The sequence below is a fragment of the Manduca sexta genome, chromosome 25, assembly GCF_014839805.1.
Source record: "Manduca sexta isolate Smith_Timp_Sample1 chromosome 25, JHU_Msex_v1.0, whole genome shotgun sequence".
Taxonomy (NCBI): domain Eukaryota; kingdom Metazoa; phylum Arthropoda; class Insecta; order Lepidoptera; family Sphingidae; genus Manduca; species Manduca sexta.
Genome location: NC_051139.1, coordinates 12,843,159 through 12,857,922, shown reverse-complemented (window position 1 = coordinate 12,857,922; position 14,764 = coordinate 12,843,159). Strand labels below are relative to the sequence as shown.

Here is a 14,764-nt window from a genome sequence, read left to right as displayed (position 1 = left end):
GCATATTTTTTTATAATAAAGAACACTACTGTCCTAAAAACTACTTAATGACAATATACAATAAATACTAAAAATATTCCTCGTTCCAGGTCTTTATCGCTCGCTGGCCTTACGCTGTGTATCTCCATCATGTTCATGACGTCCTGGTTCTATGCCCTGATCGCCATGGGAATGGCTGGCCTCATCTACAAATACATCGAATACCGAGGGTGAGTTCACATCATATGTCATAACGGAGTTCTATAAATATTATTGTAAGTAAAAAAAACAGTCAGTCCAATTTCTGAATATCTATCGTTTCGGTCTGACATAATGAAAAACTATCGTATAATTTTGTTTTTCTGCTCTGTACCTTTGCAAAGGTGATAATTTTAAAAATAAAACAATTTTTTTTTTTTTGTTGATAATATTACGGAAATATTTACAATATTTTTTCTCGTTCACAGTGCGGAGAAGGAATGGGGTGACGGTCTGCGCGGTCTGGCGCTGTCGGCGGCGCGCTACTCACTGCTACGTCTCGAGGAAGGTCCGCCGCACACCAAGAACTGGCGGCCACAGGTGCTCGTGCTCGCCAAACTCAACGACGACCTCATGCCTACCTACCGCAAGATGCTCGCCTTCGCCAGCCAGCTTAAAGCCGGTAATGTATATTTCCACATCACGCGTCCTTTTTACAAATTGTTTGCTTTTCAAATCAGTTCAAAGGCGATATTGAAGTGAATAAACCTTACAAACTGCTTAACCATTTTCAAAATGTTTAACATGTTGTTGCATGTACCAGGCAAGGGTCTTACCGTATGCGTGTCGGTGCTGGGTGGTGAGTTCCCGCGGCGTGCGGGCGAGGCTGGCGCAGCGCGGCTGAACCTACGCCGTTGCATGGACGACGAGAAGCTCAAGGGCTTCGTCGACGTACTCGTCGCGCCCAGCATCCCCGACGGACTCAGCCATCTGTTAGTATAATATAGTGGCTACTTTTTGAAGGAGTAGTGACTTCTGTGAATAGTTCAATTCAGTGATTTCATATTGACTGGCGAGATGTTTTAGATCTTGATTGATGTAAATATAATGTATTTTTAAATTCTTAGCATTGCCAGATCTTATTATAACTTTATGACTCCCTTTACAACTTTATGAACTACTCCCGTTTTTCAATGAGTCTTCTTTTAACTTTAGGGTAAATCTTTAAATGATTATTCCATGATAAGTACAGTGTAGTTTGGAGATACGTCATTACCTCAATCGATAAAAGAAACGAGTTCATTCCATCCCTAGGGTGCAAACGACTGGTCTGGGAGGCCTAAAGCCGAACACGGTGATCGTGGGTTGGCCGTATACGTGGCGGCACTCTGAGGAGGCTCTGGAGCCGCGCTGGCGCGGGTTCCTTCACACCGTGCGCGCCGTCACAGCTGCACGCATGGCAATGCTCGTGCCTAAAGGAATCAACTTCTTCCCAGACTCTACTGAGAAGGTGATCTTGTACAAACTGCTTCGATAATTGACTTTAATAAATGTATAATTCAAAAAATTATTTGACCCATAAATTGGCTGAATAAAAATAGTGTCAGACTGAAAATAATTACTTTTTCTGGAAACACAAAATTTCTATTTCACCGCCAAATTATAGATATACTTACATGTATGTTTTGCGTTCCGTATAGGTATCAGGCAACATCGACATCTGGTGGATCGTGCATGATGGTGGCATGCTGATGCTGCTGCCATTCCTGCTGCGACAGCACCGCACCTGGAAGAACTGCAAGATGCGCATCTTCACCGTCGCGCAAATGGAGGACAACTCCATCCAGATGAAGAAGGATCTCAAGATGTTCCTCTACCAGCTGCGTATTGAGGCCGAGGTGGAGGTTGTTGAAATGGTAAGATCAATAATATTACCAAAATAATTATGTTTAAAAAAAACATAACCCCACTTCTTTATTTCTGAAGAGTTAGATTATATCCATTCCATGGAGGTGCACTTATAACCCAGATATAGTTATTATCTAAGAGTACTTTTTAATATATGTTTGTATTAGAAGGAAAACAAATATAAATTACTACAAAACTATAATTGATATTCTAAACTTCGCAGACTGACAGCGATATATCCGCATACACGTACGAACGCACCCTGATGATGGAACAACGCAACCAAATGCTCCGCGAACTGAGACTCAACAAGAAGGAAACCTTGGGAATGGTACGTATTATCTCACACCATCACACAAAACTGATCACATGAACCAAGATGATACAACTTGTAAGCTAGATGTGCTAGAAATCAAAGCTGTGAGTGCCAGTGGCGTGCACTGCGCAGGAACATTTACAGACCCGTGTTACCTTACATGTTGTATTTGTGACTTCATAAAACACAATCACGATAAAGTAGTGTCAGGCAGAAATAACCATATTGTACGTGTAAGATCACAAAACTTAAGCACTTATTGGTCGACTTGCATTAATATGAAATGTCGATAAGTCGATGAAGAGTAACACTTATAGCCAAAACTGAATGTTGTGTACTGTACGAGTCTATATGGAAATATGTATGTATATGTGTAGTAAAGAACGTAAGACTAACAATGTATTGAAATTTGGTGCGAAATTTAATAGAGACTTACTTTCAAATACCTTTATTTTATTACTTTCTGTTGTATTCCATTAACAAGGCTCATGCCTTTTTAATGGAATAAATTATGGAATAAATAGTGTTCATACATTATATAAATTATGAAATTTACTGATTAAATTTTCTTTGTCACTGCAGACTGTAAAACTGATTACAATCCAATTTAATTTCCACAAATTTCTAAAACATATTTTCCGTGCAATTGAACAAAAAAGATAGATTTATTTTTGGAAACATTGTTCTCCTGCAATCTCTATGATAACTTTCGTCCTATTACTACTTTACTAGTTACTGGCACTGTCCGTGACCGCGGTCTGTACAAAGCTTTATAAACTATGTGTGTATGAACTAACATGTTTGTCTGTCGCTATCGGTGCAGATGCAAAATTTCGTGGACTATCGCGAAAACGCTGAGGAGAAGTTGCCTCTGGTAAAACGGACACTTTACCCTGAGTCCATATATATTAGCTATTCGTTAATTTTTTCTATATTCTCCCCTATTTTGCACTCATCATCTACACATTGGCTGACAGACCGATAAATTTTAATATTATTTAATGCCTACCTAAAATATTTTTCGGTATTTTCTGGATAATAAGAGATTTTAACCAGGTCTCTAAGCATTTAATGAAACAATGTGTAAATGACTTTCCTTTTTTAGCTTAAATTTTAATTGGTACGTTTGGTAGTTCAATGTCGTCTTCTCTAAATTAGGTGTGGCAATACAAGTTCTCACTCTCACTACTTCAGTTTCATTTCACTTCATTATTTAAAACTAACGCATTGCAGTGTTTGCTTTTGATGTTCACTGTTACTAACAACTTATTCTGTCACTTTCTCCTATTTTTTCTTTTTACACTGTATTTTATATATTAGGCTTATAATAAATAAGCAAGACATCATTTATTTCATTTGGAATAGAGTTCATTTTATTGGCAATATCAAGCTTATGAATTAAGCAGCACAAAATTTAGATCGACATTTGTTAATTACTTTAAGGTATTGAAATAAATATTGTACATACTAATCAATTGATTTTATTTTCTATTTCTTCTTCATATTTTAGCCACAGTGTGCTTTTGTCTTCTTCTTATACTTAGCTGTTGATTCTTCTATACTTTTCTAATATTCTTCTTATTCTTAATACTTCCATAATCTTCTACAAATTAACTGTTCAATAAATCCAATTAAAAATTGTTATAAAATCATGGTAATATAAACCATCTGGTTCAGTAAATAAAGTCTTGTCTTGAAAACAGGTGCAAGCTATAGTGGACCACCACCACGCGGACGTAAAGACGGCCAGCAAGGTCCGTTTCGCAGAGCCGGGGCAGGCGGCGGAGGGCGAGGCTGAGCCACCCTCGCCGCCGCTCACCGACCACGACGACAAGGACACCGACGACAAGGTGAACATGTCTACACTACTACGCTTGATGCATGCGACATTCCATAGAACTAACATTAATATTGTTTTTAAAACTTTAAAACACATTTGAAAAATGTATTGAAATACGTGTTACACTAACATATGATATGTTTAAATGCGATTTCAAAATTGTGTTGAGAACGGTGTTGAGTTTGACACATTACCGATATAAGTTTGATTTGGTAAAGATAACTAAGCAATAATGTTCCTTGGAATGGCTCAATGAAAATGACACTAACTTAGTTGAATAGAGCTATTGAATTGATAGCGTGCTTGATGCCTTCAGTTAAAGCTACGTTTAGCAAATACCCTACTAAGAAGCATATATTTTATTTGCCCTTGTCTACTAGTGAAGTACAATAATAAACAAAAATAAAAGTCAATAATAATATTACATCGTCCTATCTTCGTTCAAAATATTTCATTTGAACCCGAAACTTCGTCATTGTATCAATTTGTTTCGGTTTGAAGTGATCTTATCCAACTTTGACATTGCAAAAAAACTCCTGGTGTCGTTCTTAAACCAGTTAGCTATTGGCAATAAATAACAGAAATGCATATTATATTAGAGTGACAAAAATACAGTACACGAGTACTGTTATGTACAAACTACCTACTTATTCCAAATTGGTGTACAAAAGACTTTAACGCGGTCTAAGAATGACCCATACAAATTGCCTATGTCGATGTCACGCGTGGCTATTGCACTTGATATCATTACAATAACCATGTTTGTTTTGACGTTATGATTGTTTTCCTCATGTACATAACCTAATCATATTCTATCACAAGAGTCCTAGCGAATTTACACACGGTGGTCATATGTTTGCGACTAGTTCATTCACGATTGATTTGTTCACTTTAGTTTGTTTCGTTCTCCACATTAGATAAGAGATTGGATGTTTGATTGTCCGTAGTGATTTGTTTTACAATTAAAATAATATATGACATCCCGTGTTTCATTCGCCTTGAATCCGTCATGTGCAACTGTCGGTGCGCGAATCAAAATCACAAATTTCCAAACGCAAAAACCTAATTGGGATAACGTAGGACGACTTTCGAAGTAGTTTGTTGCACATAATCGATTCAATGTGGGACTCGCCCGATGAACGGTCGCAGTGCGAGGGAGCCAACTCACCGCCCGCCGACAACCACAAGGACGCCAACCTCAACGGGGACGCTCTCAAGATGAAGCCCAACATGTCCGACATCACACCGTAAGTGCACTCTCATGTACTACTTTGAAATCAGAATAAAGCGTTTTGGTGTTGTCTTGATTTGTGTTCCTAAATTTCTTTTGATGAAGATTTAACAACTAAATAGATAGCATACACAATAATCATGCAATATTAAGATAATTACGAATCGCTTTGAACAACAATTAGCGATTACGGTTTCTTGATTGCCTATTCCACTCTAGAACTATAACCAAATTTGAAATATAAGAACACAGGTTTAAGCAATACCTAATGTAACAGGGACGAAGGCACAGTGCGGAGGATGCACACGGCGGTGAAACTGAACGAGGTGATCGTGGCGCGGTCACACGACGCACAACTAGTCATACTCAACCTGCCCGGCCCGCCCAGAGACACCACTTTCGAGAGAGAATCCAACTGTAAGACGTATTTCTTATATAGAAACGAACGTATGTTAATTAATACCACCTTATAATAATATTGTTAGAGAAATAATGAGGGCCAAGACGACCTTCAAGAAAATAGGTAATAGGGATTGAGAGAAGCTCATTTTTTGGTCTCTAATATTATTACTAACTACACGAAACATAAATAAATTTTATTACTTCTTTTATGTTTTCGATACAACACCACCTTACTGCAGCAGTATGTTTATAACAAAATTAACTATAGTCATTTTCAATATATACACTATAGAAATTCGATGGAGCATTAACATAAAGATAAATATTCTGAAAATCCTATAAAGAAAGTATGTTATGAGCTATTATCTTTATAAAGTATAATGGATTATAGCACGTGTAAGATAAAATAAATATTAATTCTTTTTACAAAGAATTATTAAGAAAACAATAGGTAATTTACAATTATAAAAAAATACCTGTGCACATACATACAACTCCGGAACTATTAACATATATAACATATCTATAACATTGTTAATCCATAATAATATCTGTAATAATATTCTTACTTCTTGGGACCTATTATGATAAAAAAAAATGTTGTATGGCGTGATGTAGCAAACATAAATTTAAATAGGTTTTATGGCCTGCTCCAATGATTTTTTCTAACATTTTTAACGCATCAAGGTTTATGAACAATATATGTGTGTGTGCAGACATGGAGTTCCTGGAGGTGCTGACGGAGGGGCTGGAGAAGGTGCTGATGGTGCGCGGCGGCGGGCGCGAGGTGATCACCATCTACTCGTGAACGCGCTGCCAGCGACGCGCCGCCCACCTCTTTGTGATTCTCTCCTAACTGTTAGTGCTATGTTTTGGACTTTTGATTGGTCGCAGTTCGCGTCTCGTTCATCGTTTTTTGATGTGATCGCGTGATCGATCCGGGCCGTCGGCCGATCGACTCGCTTCTGTGACGGATGTTTTGTTGAATTTGCCGTTTAGCGTGAAGTTGTTTTGAATTTATTCACTGTTGTGTAGATGAATACGTACGTGTGGATCCGACGACGAGCCTTAAACTTTCTGTCGTTAGCTATAAGTTCTTTTCGTTATTTAGTGAATTAGCTCAGTGTTGAGTTGAATATCTTCGAGGTCTCTCGATTACCGTATGCCATATCGTTTTAATTTTTAGTTAGTAGTACATATATTATATACGTATAGTTTTGGTTTTGTGATTTTTTTTTTATTTTATATTTTAATGTTTTTTTATTAATGTTGAAATGAAGTAGATACTTTATATGCGTATACATTGGTGACTATCATGAAGATTTTTTAACTATATAAAATGTATTTTGTAAATAATTATTCTGTTCTAAGGTTTTTACATCTGCTCAACTTAAAACTTATCGTGGGACTGAAACGGGATGAATTTATGTGCCCGGGTGTACTTTTTGAATTCACATTGACACACGACGTAGAAACAAGAAATTCTTTCATTCAAATGAAGAATTTATTCAAGTCTAGTCATTTATTGATGTTATTTATCCTGAAACAGACTTAACGATACCAAAAACAATTTACATACACTTAGCGAAGTTTACTTTAGTAGCTCCAACCCACATAAGATCTCCTCGGGTTTTATGATGAGTAGATAGATTTATTCTTCACTTACTACTTCGCTTTTTCTAAGTAAAGGCGTATAGGAACCTAAAACTCTAAATCAAAATACTAATTATTTAGTGAATTATTAAGAACGATTCAGCGAATTATGGAATATATTCCATATTTTGTTTTTTAGTGTTATATTCCCCATCATTATTAACTTAGTAAGTTGGGAACTTGTGCGCACATTCGCGTAGTTAGATGATTTCTTACTGTGATCATTGTTATAATGTTTTTTCCGGACGTACCTAACTGTTGACTAAGTACAAAGCAGACGACGGAGTTTTAAAATTGGTAAACGCATACGAAAATTGTTTAGTCATATGAACTCTCAAAACCATTACTATAATAGTTTTGCACCGTCATCTGTTTTCAACGTCAACACCTTATTGTTAATTGTGTTTTGTCTTCCTATGATTGTAATGTTAGAATAAGGACAAAACACAGCGTATAAAACATCTATATTTGAATCAATACATGAGTAAAGAAACCAAAACATGACGGAGAAGCGATGCACGGCATGGTCCGTCGAGGTTTAATGTGACTCCTAAAGAAACATAGATTTATCTATTTTCTAAGGTAAATGGAGCTTTGTAATGGGTTTATGAAGACTTTAAAGATCAGCCTAATGCTTAAGATTGCATTTACAATAGATTGTCGCTAAATGCATCGCTTCTTTAACAGTTCCGAGTTTCAGATAATACAAATAGCAACGCAACTCGTGTATTGAAATTTAACTTGTCAATTTTCTTTATTCTCACCGTATGTCTAAGATACCTATGTACTATTTCTAATTCATATAAAATGTTAGATAACTGCCAAATAGGAATCGGTGTTGTAAAATATCCTAGTCCGTAAGCTACAGTTTACCTACTTACCATTATTTCAATTGCATTTTCATCAAAATAAAAACGAAACATTAATAACTTAAGGAAAGTTTAGCGAATTATATCACTTTTTCGATTATTACATTAGATTGATTAGTAAAGTACATAGTAGTTAACCATAGTTTTAACATTTTAACATTTTATATTCGACGTTGAATCTGTTTCTCCATATTAAAGCGACCGCACCCGCAGAGGCTGCTAGTCGAGTTTCACCTTACCCCGATGTCGTAAAGTTACAAGAACATGTTTCTGTAACAATACTGTTAACTGTAAAGGAACAATGCAAGTACCTACTTAGCTGTTACATTCGTTTCGACATGGTTGTAGTTGCCATAATAAAATAAGTAAGTAGTTATTAGCTAATAGTGTGTAAGTCGAGTGTCGAATTACCGTCTATGGTCTATGAAGATAACCCAGTGTGCACAGCCAGTACGCCTTGCCGACTGCGCAGGCGACTGACGGCTGGCAAGTCAGAACTCGCGCATCGCGTCACGCGTGGACTTGAGTACCTTGATCCCATATTGAAGCATAGCGAGAATTTAAATTATTCACTTAATTAAATTAAGTATAAAACATTCTAAATTATGCTAATCGATAAATCAAATAACATGGCTGTTTTAAGTTCATCAACATGTTCTTTATCACTTAGTGATATAAAATACATGGAAGTATTGAAATAGTGATCACATATCTTCCTTTCCACATAGAAAAAATATTATGTATAAATCTATTTATGCCTATTAATAGGTATTGATTTATTATTTATCATAAATAAATTTATTGAATTATATACATACATTATCCAATTATATTATTATGATGTATCTATTACGACTAAGTCAAAATTACGCAATATATGAAAATTCTGAGAATATTTATTATACAAGTATGTTTATTTCATTCCGGACTGTGAGTGTTGATAAAAATATAAAATGTGCTAGAGTGCAGTTGAGCACGTATTCACTATCGAGTCGAAATACTTAAGGAAGCGCTACCTTAGAGGTAAACCATTGTATACATATGGGTAATTCCTCTAAACACTTACTGAACAAAAATCGCCGCTGAAATGTGTTTCCAAGTGATAAAAACATGAGGACTAAGAATGACAATGTGGAGTTGCCGCTACTAAACTACGTCAAATATGCAATACTAACAAGTTAATGAATATTTGAAAGACGACCAACAATGTCGCGTATGTGCCAAACCTCATTTTCATGCTATATAGATTCTTCATCGTACTGAAATAAGAATCGTTAGTCATCTTCAAATAACTATCAGTAACTTTGTCATCTTAATAGTAGCTTTCGAGTTACATTGTGTGTTAGAGAAGTCACGTTAACTAACATAGTCGTAATTGAATAAAATTGCACATAGTTACCTACTTACTTCAGATAGATTAAAATCGTGTTTTCGTATTTCAGTCGTTGCATTTTAGCTTTACGAATGTCATACAATTTGTAAACGTACAGTCGCCATAATTGCAAGCACTTGTCGCGTCGCAGCAGTCAACTATAGGACAGAGGCACATTAAAACTATCCCGCTTACCAAGTCAATGAACAGGTTAAGCATTCTAATAATACCAAAAAAGAAATATTAATTATGTAATATTATAAACTTGTAACAAACTCCATAAAATAATAATGAAAGACAATTGATCAGAAATGAAATAAGCGACGAAATTAACGTCGCATGATCGAGTGCGGTTCTGCACGACAATCTTGAGACGTGCTACTCAAGTCACAGATGTATTCGATGTAGACGCTAGCGACCGCCGGCACTCGGCGACTGTACATCGAGTGTCAAGTAATTATTGATGTAAAATTATTAATCTACTTATAGATTTTAGGCTGTGAATCAGCGTTAACACAATTCTTTACAATTTAATATTCAGGCTAGAGTTGCTGTGATACACGATTATGGCTATAAAATTATAATGTAGTCATTTCTGGCTATGGGTATTGAGGGAGACACGTCAGAAGTTGAGACGTTTGTGATGCCATGCTCTATCTGTGATTTCACCGATGTGTAGATGCACCCGTACCCGTGTTGACGAACATTTCACCACCCAACAGCCGATGTGACTCTTGGGTAGGAATAATTCATAATTCTTTCGCCTCGTTCGTAATCTACTTTACTATTAATAACGTTATAAAATTATAATAAACAAGGCTGTCTGTACTTTGAAAAATATTTTGGAAATGTATTTTATAGAATCTTAACTAATATCTGTAACAGCCAGAACCGTGTCTAGCGTTTTCCTCCGACACTAGTAGGAAGTCATTGTCTTCGGAATAAATTTCAAAATAAGAATTAGCCTCCAGAAACGAATGTCATAATACAAGGCGCTGAGCAATAACGAAACTCTTAGATAGATGTTGCCGAGGTATGCTAGTTCTTATAATGTTTGATCTGGAACGAGTTTTTCATAGAAAAAAAATATTTCCGAGAATAAAAGTTGTTTAAGAAATTATTAAAATATTCAAATAATAACTCTAGTGAACTAGCCAGTGAGTAAATATAAGGAAAAGATGTTATGAGTATAATGAAATAAACTAATGATTAAAAATATATAATGGCCATTTTATTTTTCTTTAAAGCACCCTTTTACATCCACAAAAATATGAGTAAGTATAAAGACAATTTCATAAGACATTTTATTTATAAGACTAGAAAAATACACTTGTTTGCTAAATATTTTCTTAATTAATAAACCTTAAACAATCATATAAGTATTTTAAACACCGTTTTGGCACATTTTATTTATTATTATTTCCGATTTAGATACTTGCCGAATACAGACCAAGCGTCACGAATACGAGGATGTAATCGTTACTCAAGACTATAATTTTTCGACGAATTATTCGCCAATAGTCTAGATGGGTATTAAGGCCTTTGCAGATGATTTGCTTTATACACGCTGACGATACCATTTTTTACCCGCGCTAATTGCGCGTGTTCAGCGTCAGCACAAATATGTAAAACACACTGTCTCCGACTTTATGTTTTCTTCGTTTAAAATCCTTCGTCGATGCGTCCAAAACGTACCATCTGCATAGACTCTTAGTGTATTCACTCTTAATCATCCTTTACTCTTTGTATCACATAATAAAATTGGACCCAATTATAATTATTTAGTTTTACCCCACCCAAAAATAGAAGCATCATTTAAGGCCGAAATATACCATAATACCGAAATCGATATGTCAAGCGAGGAAGTATGAATCTTTTATGCTCTGTTTACAAAGTTACATTTTAGCTGAATTTAGACCCATTTAATTACAAAATAAAACCAAAGACACACCCCCAAAAGCAAAGCAAACAATATTTCGCGATATATTTGTTTAAGATTTGTAAATGTGGAAGATACCATTTAGTCAATGCCTTAAAAATAAATATACAAGTTAAATAGAATCATAGTATGTAGAGCTGTGGTTCCCAATAAATAGTATGCATAACCTGAGAGGCACGAAATATGCTGCACATACCTCACTTGCGAGTACATCATTTAAAAAAAAACAAAATGTATAAATAGTTACTATGTGGTGTTTCTTAGACATTATACAAAACTGATATCATATTTTTATGATTATTTTGCTCATAAAGTAAATATGCAAATTTTAGCTCTTTCTCTAAATGGTAAGTACTCATAAAAAAAACTATTTGAGAACCACTGCAATAAGGAATATGCATATGATCCTATATTCTTCATCTACCTGCCCATAACGCACTTCACTTTGGGCTTGGTGCAGCAGTCTTTTTTTTGTACAAATTTGTGACAATATTTTCAGGGTGACACATGCATATTCCATATTATAAATATTTTGGTCTATTTAATATTTTGTACAATTGGTGCTGATATATGAGGCTTAAATATTCTGCTATCTTACAAAATATATTTGCAAATCCATATAACTCCTTAACACTATGCTGTAGTTGAAGACAGAGACCAATTTGCAAGAGAAGCAATTTTACTAAATTATAATTACTTTTATCCCATTATTCAGGACTCATGTAGAAGATTCAGCATTTTCAATACTATCAATTAGATACTGTCTCATACCTGCAGCATTATATGATGTGTAGAACTGGCTGAGGACTGAGTACTTAATATTAACCACCTTCAAGCCCAACATTTTCAGATGTTTCTTTCTTAATAATTGCGGACCAACCAATCTCTCATTATCAGAACAAAAATGATCAGGCAAATTAATCAGTATAGCAATATTATCATTCCTTCCAGATTTAGATTTCCAATCAAAATTATTACTTCCTAAACTTTTAGAATGAATCATAATGTCAACAAAATATGTTTCATCTGAACAAAAATGTGGGATCAGAATTGAAGTAGACAGTTTGTCAATGCTCCCAGCCACATTAACAAAGTGGTCAATTGTTTTACTAATTATATTTGTGATGCGATGATCCTGTGGTACTGGTTTTGACCACTGATCTTTTGGCAAGAGAGGTCCAGCATACTGAGGACACTCCAATGATAACGCAGTATCTATCAAATATAGTTTCTTCATCACTGCCTGATCATTCACTTTTATAAGATACTCTGCTGTAAATATTCTCCTTACTAGTGGCAAAGGATATTTCTCTAGATATGTAAATGATAAAATTATTGAAGAAAGATCATCAGTAGTCATTTTGTCAAATTTTTCTAGCAATGTTTCTTCAGCAACTTTCCAAAACTTCAAGTTTGATGGATTGTAATTTAAAAATCCAAATGGATATATGATACATTTGAGAAAACTAGCTGGTATGTTGCTAGCATTCTTCATAAAATATTCACTACATGCATTCAATAATTGCTCATTTCTTATTTGGAACTGCATACAATAATTTAGAATTCCAACTATTAAAATATAGTTTTTTATTTTAGTACATTTTAGTTTCATGTATTTGTCAACAGCCTTTTCTATTTGATCATCTGTATAATTCAGTCTGGTTAGCTTTGTTATAATGTCTAACAAGGAATCATCATCCAAGACATGGATATTAGTGTGCAGCCATCGACCAACAACTACAAACGATTGCATTGATAAATATTTCTCTCTCACAAAAGTATCTAAAATTTCCTGCATGCTTGTTACATTTATTTTATACCACAGATCGTATAACTTTTGTTCTAATAAGTTCAAAACTGTTTTTTTACTTAACTTCAAGCCATGCAAAATAGCAAATATGTGAGATATATTTGTCTCATTCACATCTGCATGTCTCTCAACAAATCCTACCCAAAGCTTATCGATAGTCTCACAATATTTTGGATCAGACTTATTATTGATGAGAAATTTTAAAAATTGACACAGTTGTTCCACAGACAACTTATTGTCTAATACTCGGAACAAAAGTTCGTCTGAAAACTTATGCTTATACGGCTCCATAAATGTGGACACAGTATTTAATATATTCAAAATAGTTTGCGTGTCTTCGGTCTTTACAACAACTTTCAAAAGTTTGTCCAAAATAGCACCTTTAGCCAAATTGATATGAATACTTTTCGAATCTAAATCTATTGACTGTTTTTCCAAATCATATATCCTTTCTATTGCTCCCAATGCAATATTTGGCGTGATTTTCGTACACTTAGACAACAGAGTGAACACATCTCGAAGGTCACTACACTGTTGAAATTCTTCTTGTATGAGATGGTAGTTGTGTGAATCGCTTGGGCTTTTCGCCGGCTCAACGGGAGGCTTTTCAACTATCTCTGAAAAATCTTTTAGTTTCCTTACGACCACGGGAAGCTCCTGCACATTGTATCCATGTTCCATCATGATGGTTGTGCTGCTAAACTGTGGATTATTACTGAACTTATCATCACTGTAACTTCGCAATTGTGGTAACACTATTGGCGATGTATTAACACACGTAGAACATAGCAGATTGTTTTTGGCTTTCATGTAAGTTCTCCTTAAAGCTAAAGCCATTTTTATATGGCATTTATATTATTTTATAACATATAATAAGAACAAAAACGCGAAAAGAAACAATAATAATAAGTAATCAAATTGTGGATGACATTGAAAATTGACATTTGATTCTTGAAAGTTGAAGTTGACAAATAAGATTTGTAGATTTTTTTTTTTGTAAAATATTTTTCGCATTTTATCGCGGTTTTTTATAACATGATATATATATATATATATATATATGGTATTGAATTTAAAAACACCCAAATCTCAATAGAGAAGATGGTTGAAAGCTTGCCCAAGCCTGGGACCCTGTTATACATATCGAAACCAAAGAGAATATAATCACTACGTTTTAATCGAAACCCAGAAGACCGGCTGCCAGATTTCAAAACACTGTGAGTTCATTCTGCGTAAATCGTACTGTCACTAGCTAATATTTAAATAAAAAAAATGTATAATTGTAAATTGCTTAGAGTAAGTACCAACTCCCTACTCTACGATAAAATATCAGTGGATATTGTTACGTTGATTTTTTGGACGATCTACACCTTTGTCCGGGCCGTGACCATGAAGACTGCAAAGTTTTCGAAACGTGTGGAGAAGATTATAATATAAAAAGCCGCGATAAAATCTGAAAAATACAT

General features: G+C 34.9%; 2 protein-coding genes across 6 annotated transcripts in view; one reads left to right on the top strand and one right to left on the bottom strand.

Annotated features, from left to right (window-relative positions):
- LOC115448648 (solute carrier family 12 member 6) overlaps positions 1–10,726 on the top strand; it is a 601,928-nt gene extending 591,202 nt beyond the window's left edge. For 4 of the 5 annotated variants that reach the window (XM_037442862.1, XM_037442863.1, XM_030176146.2 and 1 more), the window contains 11 exons: positions 90–209; positions 447–640; positions 782–950; positions 1,273–1,468; positions 1,659–1,874; positions 2,090–2,197; positions 3,006–3,056; positions 3,886–4,032; positions 5,172–5,269; positions 5,531–5,670; positions 6,372–10,726. In XM_037442862.1, the coding sequence (XP_037298759.1) occupies positions 90–209; positions 447–640; positions 782–950; positions 1,273–1,468; positions 1,659–1,874; positions 2,090–2,197; positions 3,006–3,056; positions 3,886–4,032; positions 5,172–5,269; positions 5,531–5,670; positions 6,372–6,463 (1,531 nt within the window). In that variant the 3' untranslated portion in view covers positions 6,464–10,726. The remainder of the gene's footprint in view (positions 1–89; positions 210–446; positions 641–781; positions 951–1,272; positions 1,469–1,658; positions 1,875–2,089; positions 2,198–3,005; positions 3,057–3,885; positions 4,033–5,171; positions 5,270–5,530; positions 5,671–6,371) is intronic. The other variant, XM_037442864.1, reaches the window with a different exon arrangement.
- Positions 10,727–10,758: 32 nt separating this feature from the next.
- Positions 10,759–14,437, bottom strand: LOC115448650 (FAST kinase domain-containing protein 3, mitochondrial). Its single transcript, XM_030176149.2, has one exon. The coding sequence runs from the start codon at positions 14,133–14,135 to the stop codon at positions 12,207–12,209; it is 1,929 nt and encodes a 642-aa protein (XP_030032009.1). The 5' UTR covers positions 14,136–14,437; the 3' UTR covers positions 10,759–12,206.
- Positions 14,438–14,764: the final 327 nt, after the last annotated feature.

What these genes read in the sequence shown, in the direction of transcription:
- LOC115448650 (XM_030176149.2), bottom strand. Translation starts at nt 14,135, where the DNA reads ATGGCTTTAGCTTTAAGGAGAACTTACATGAAAGCCAAAAACAATCTG.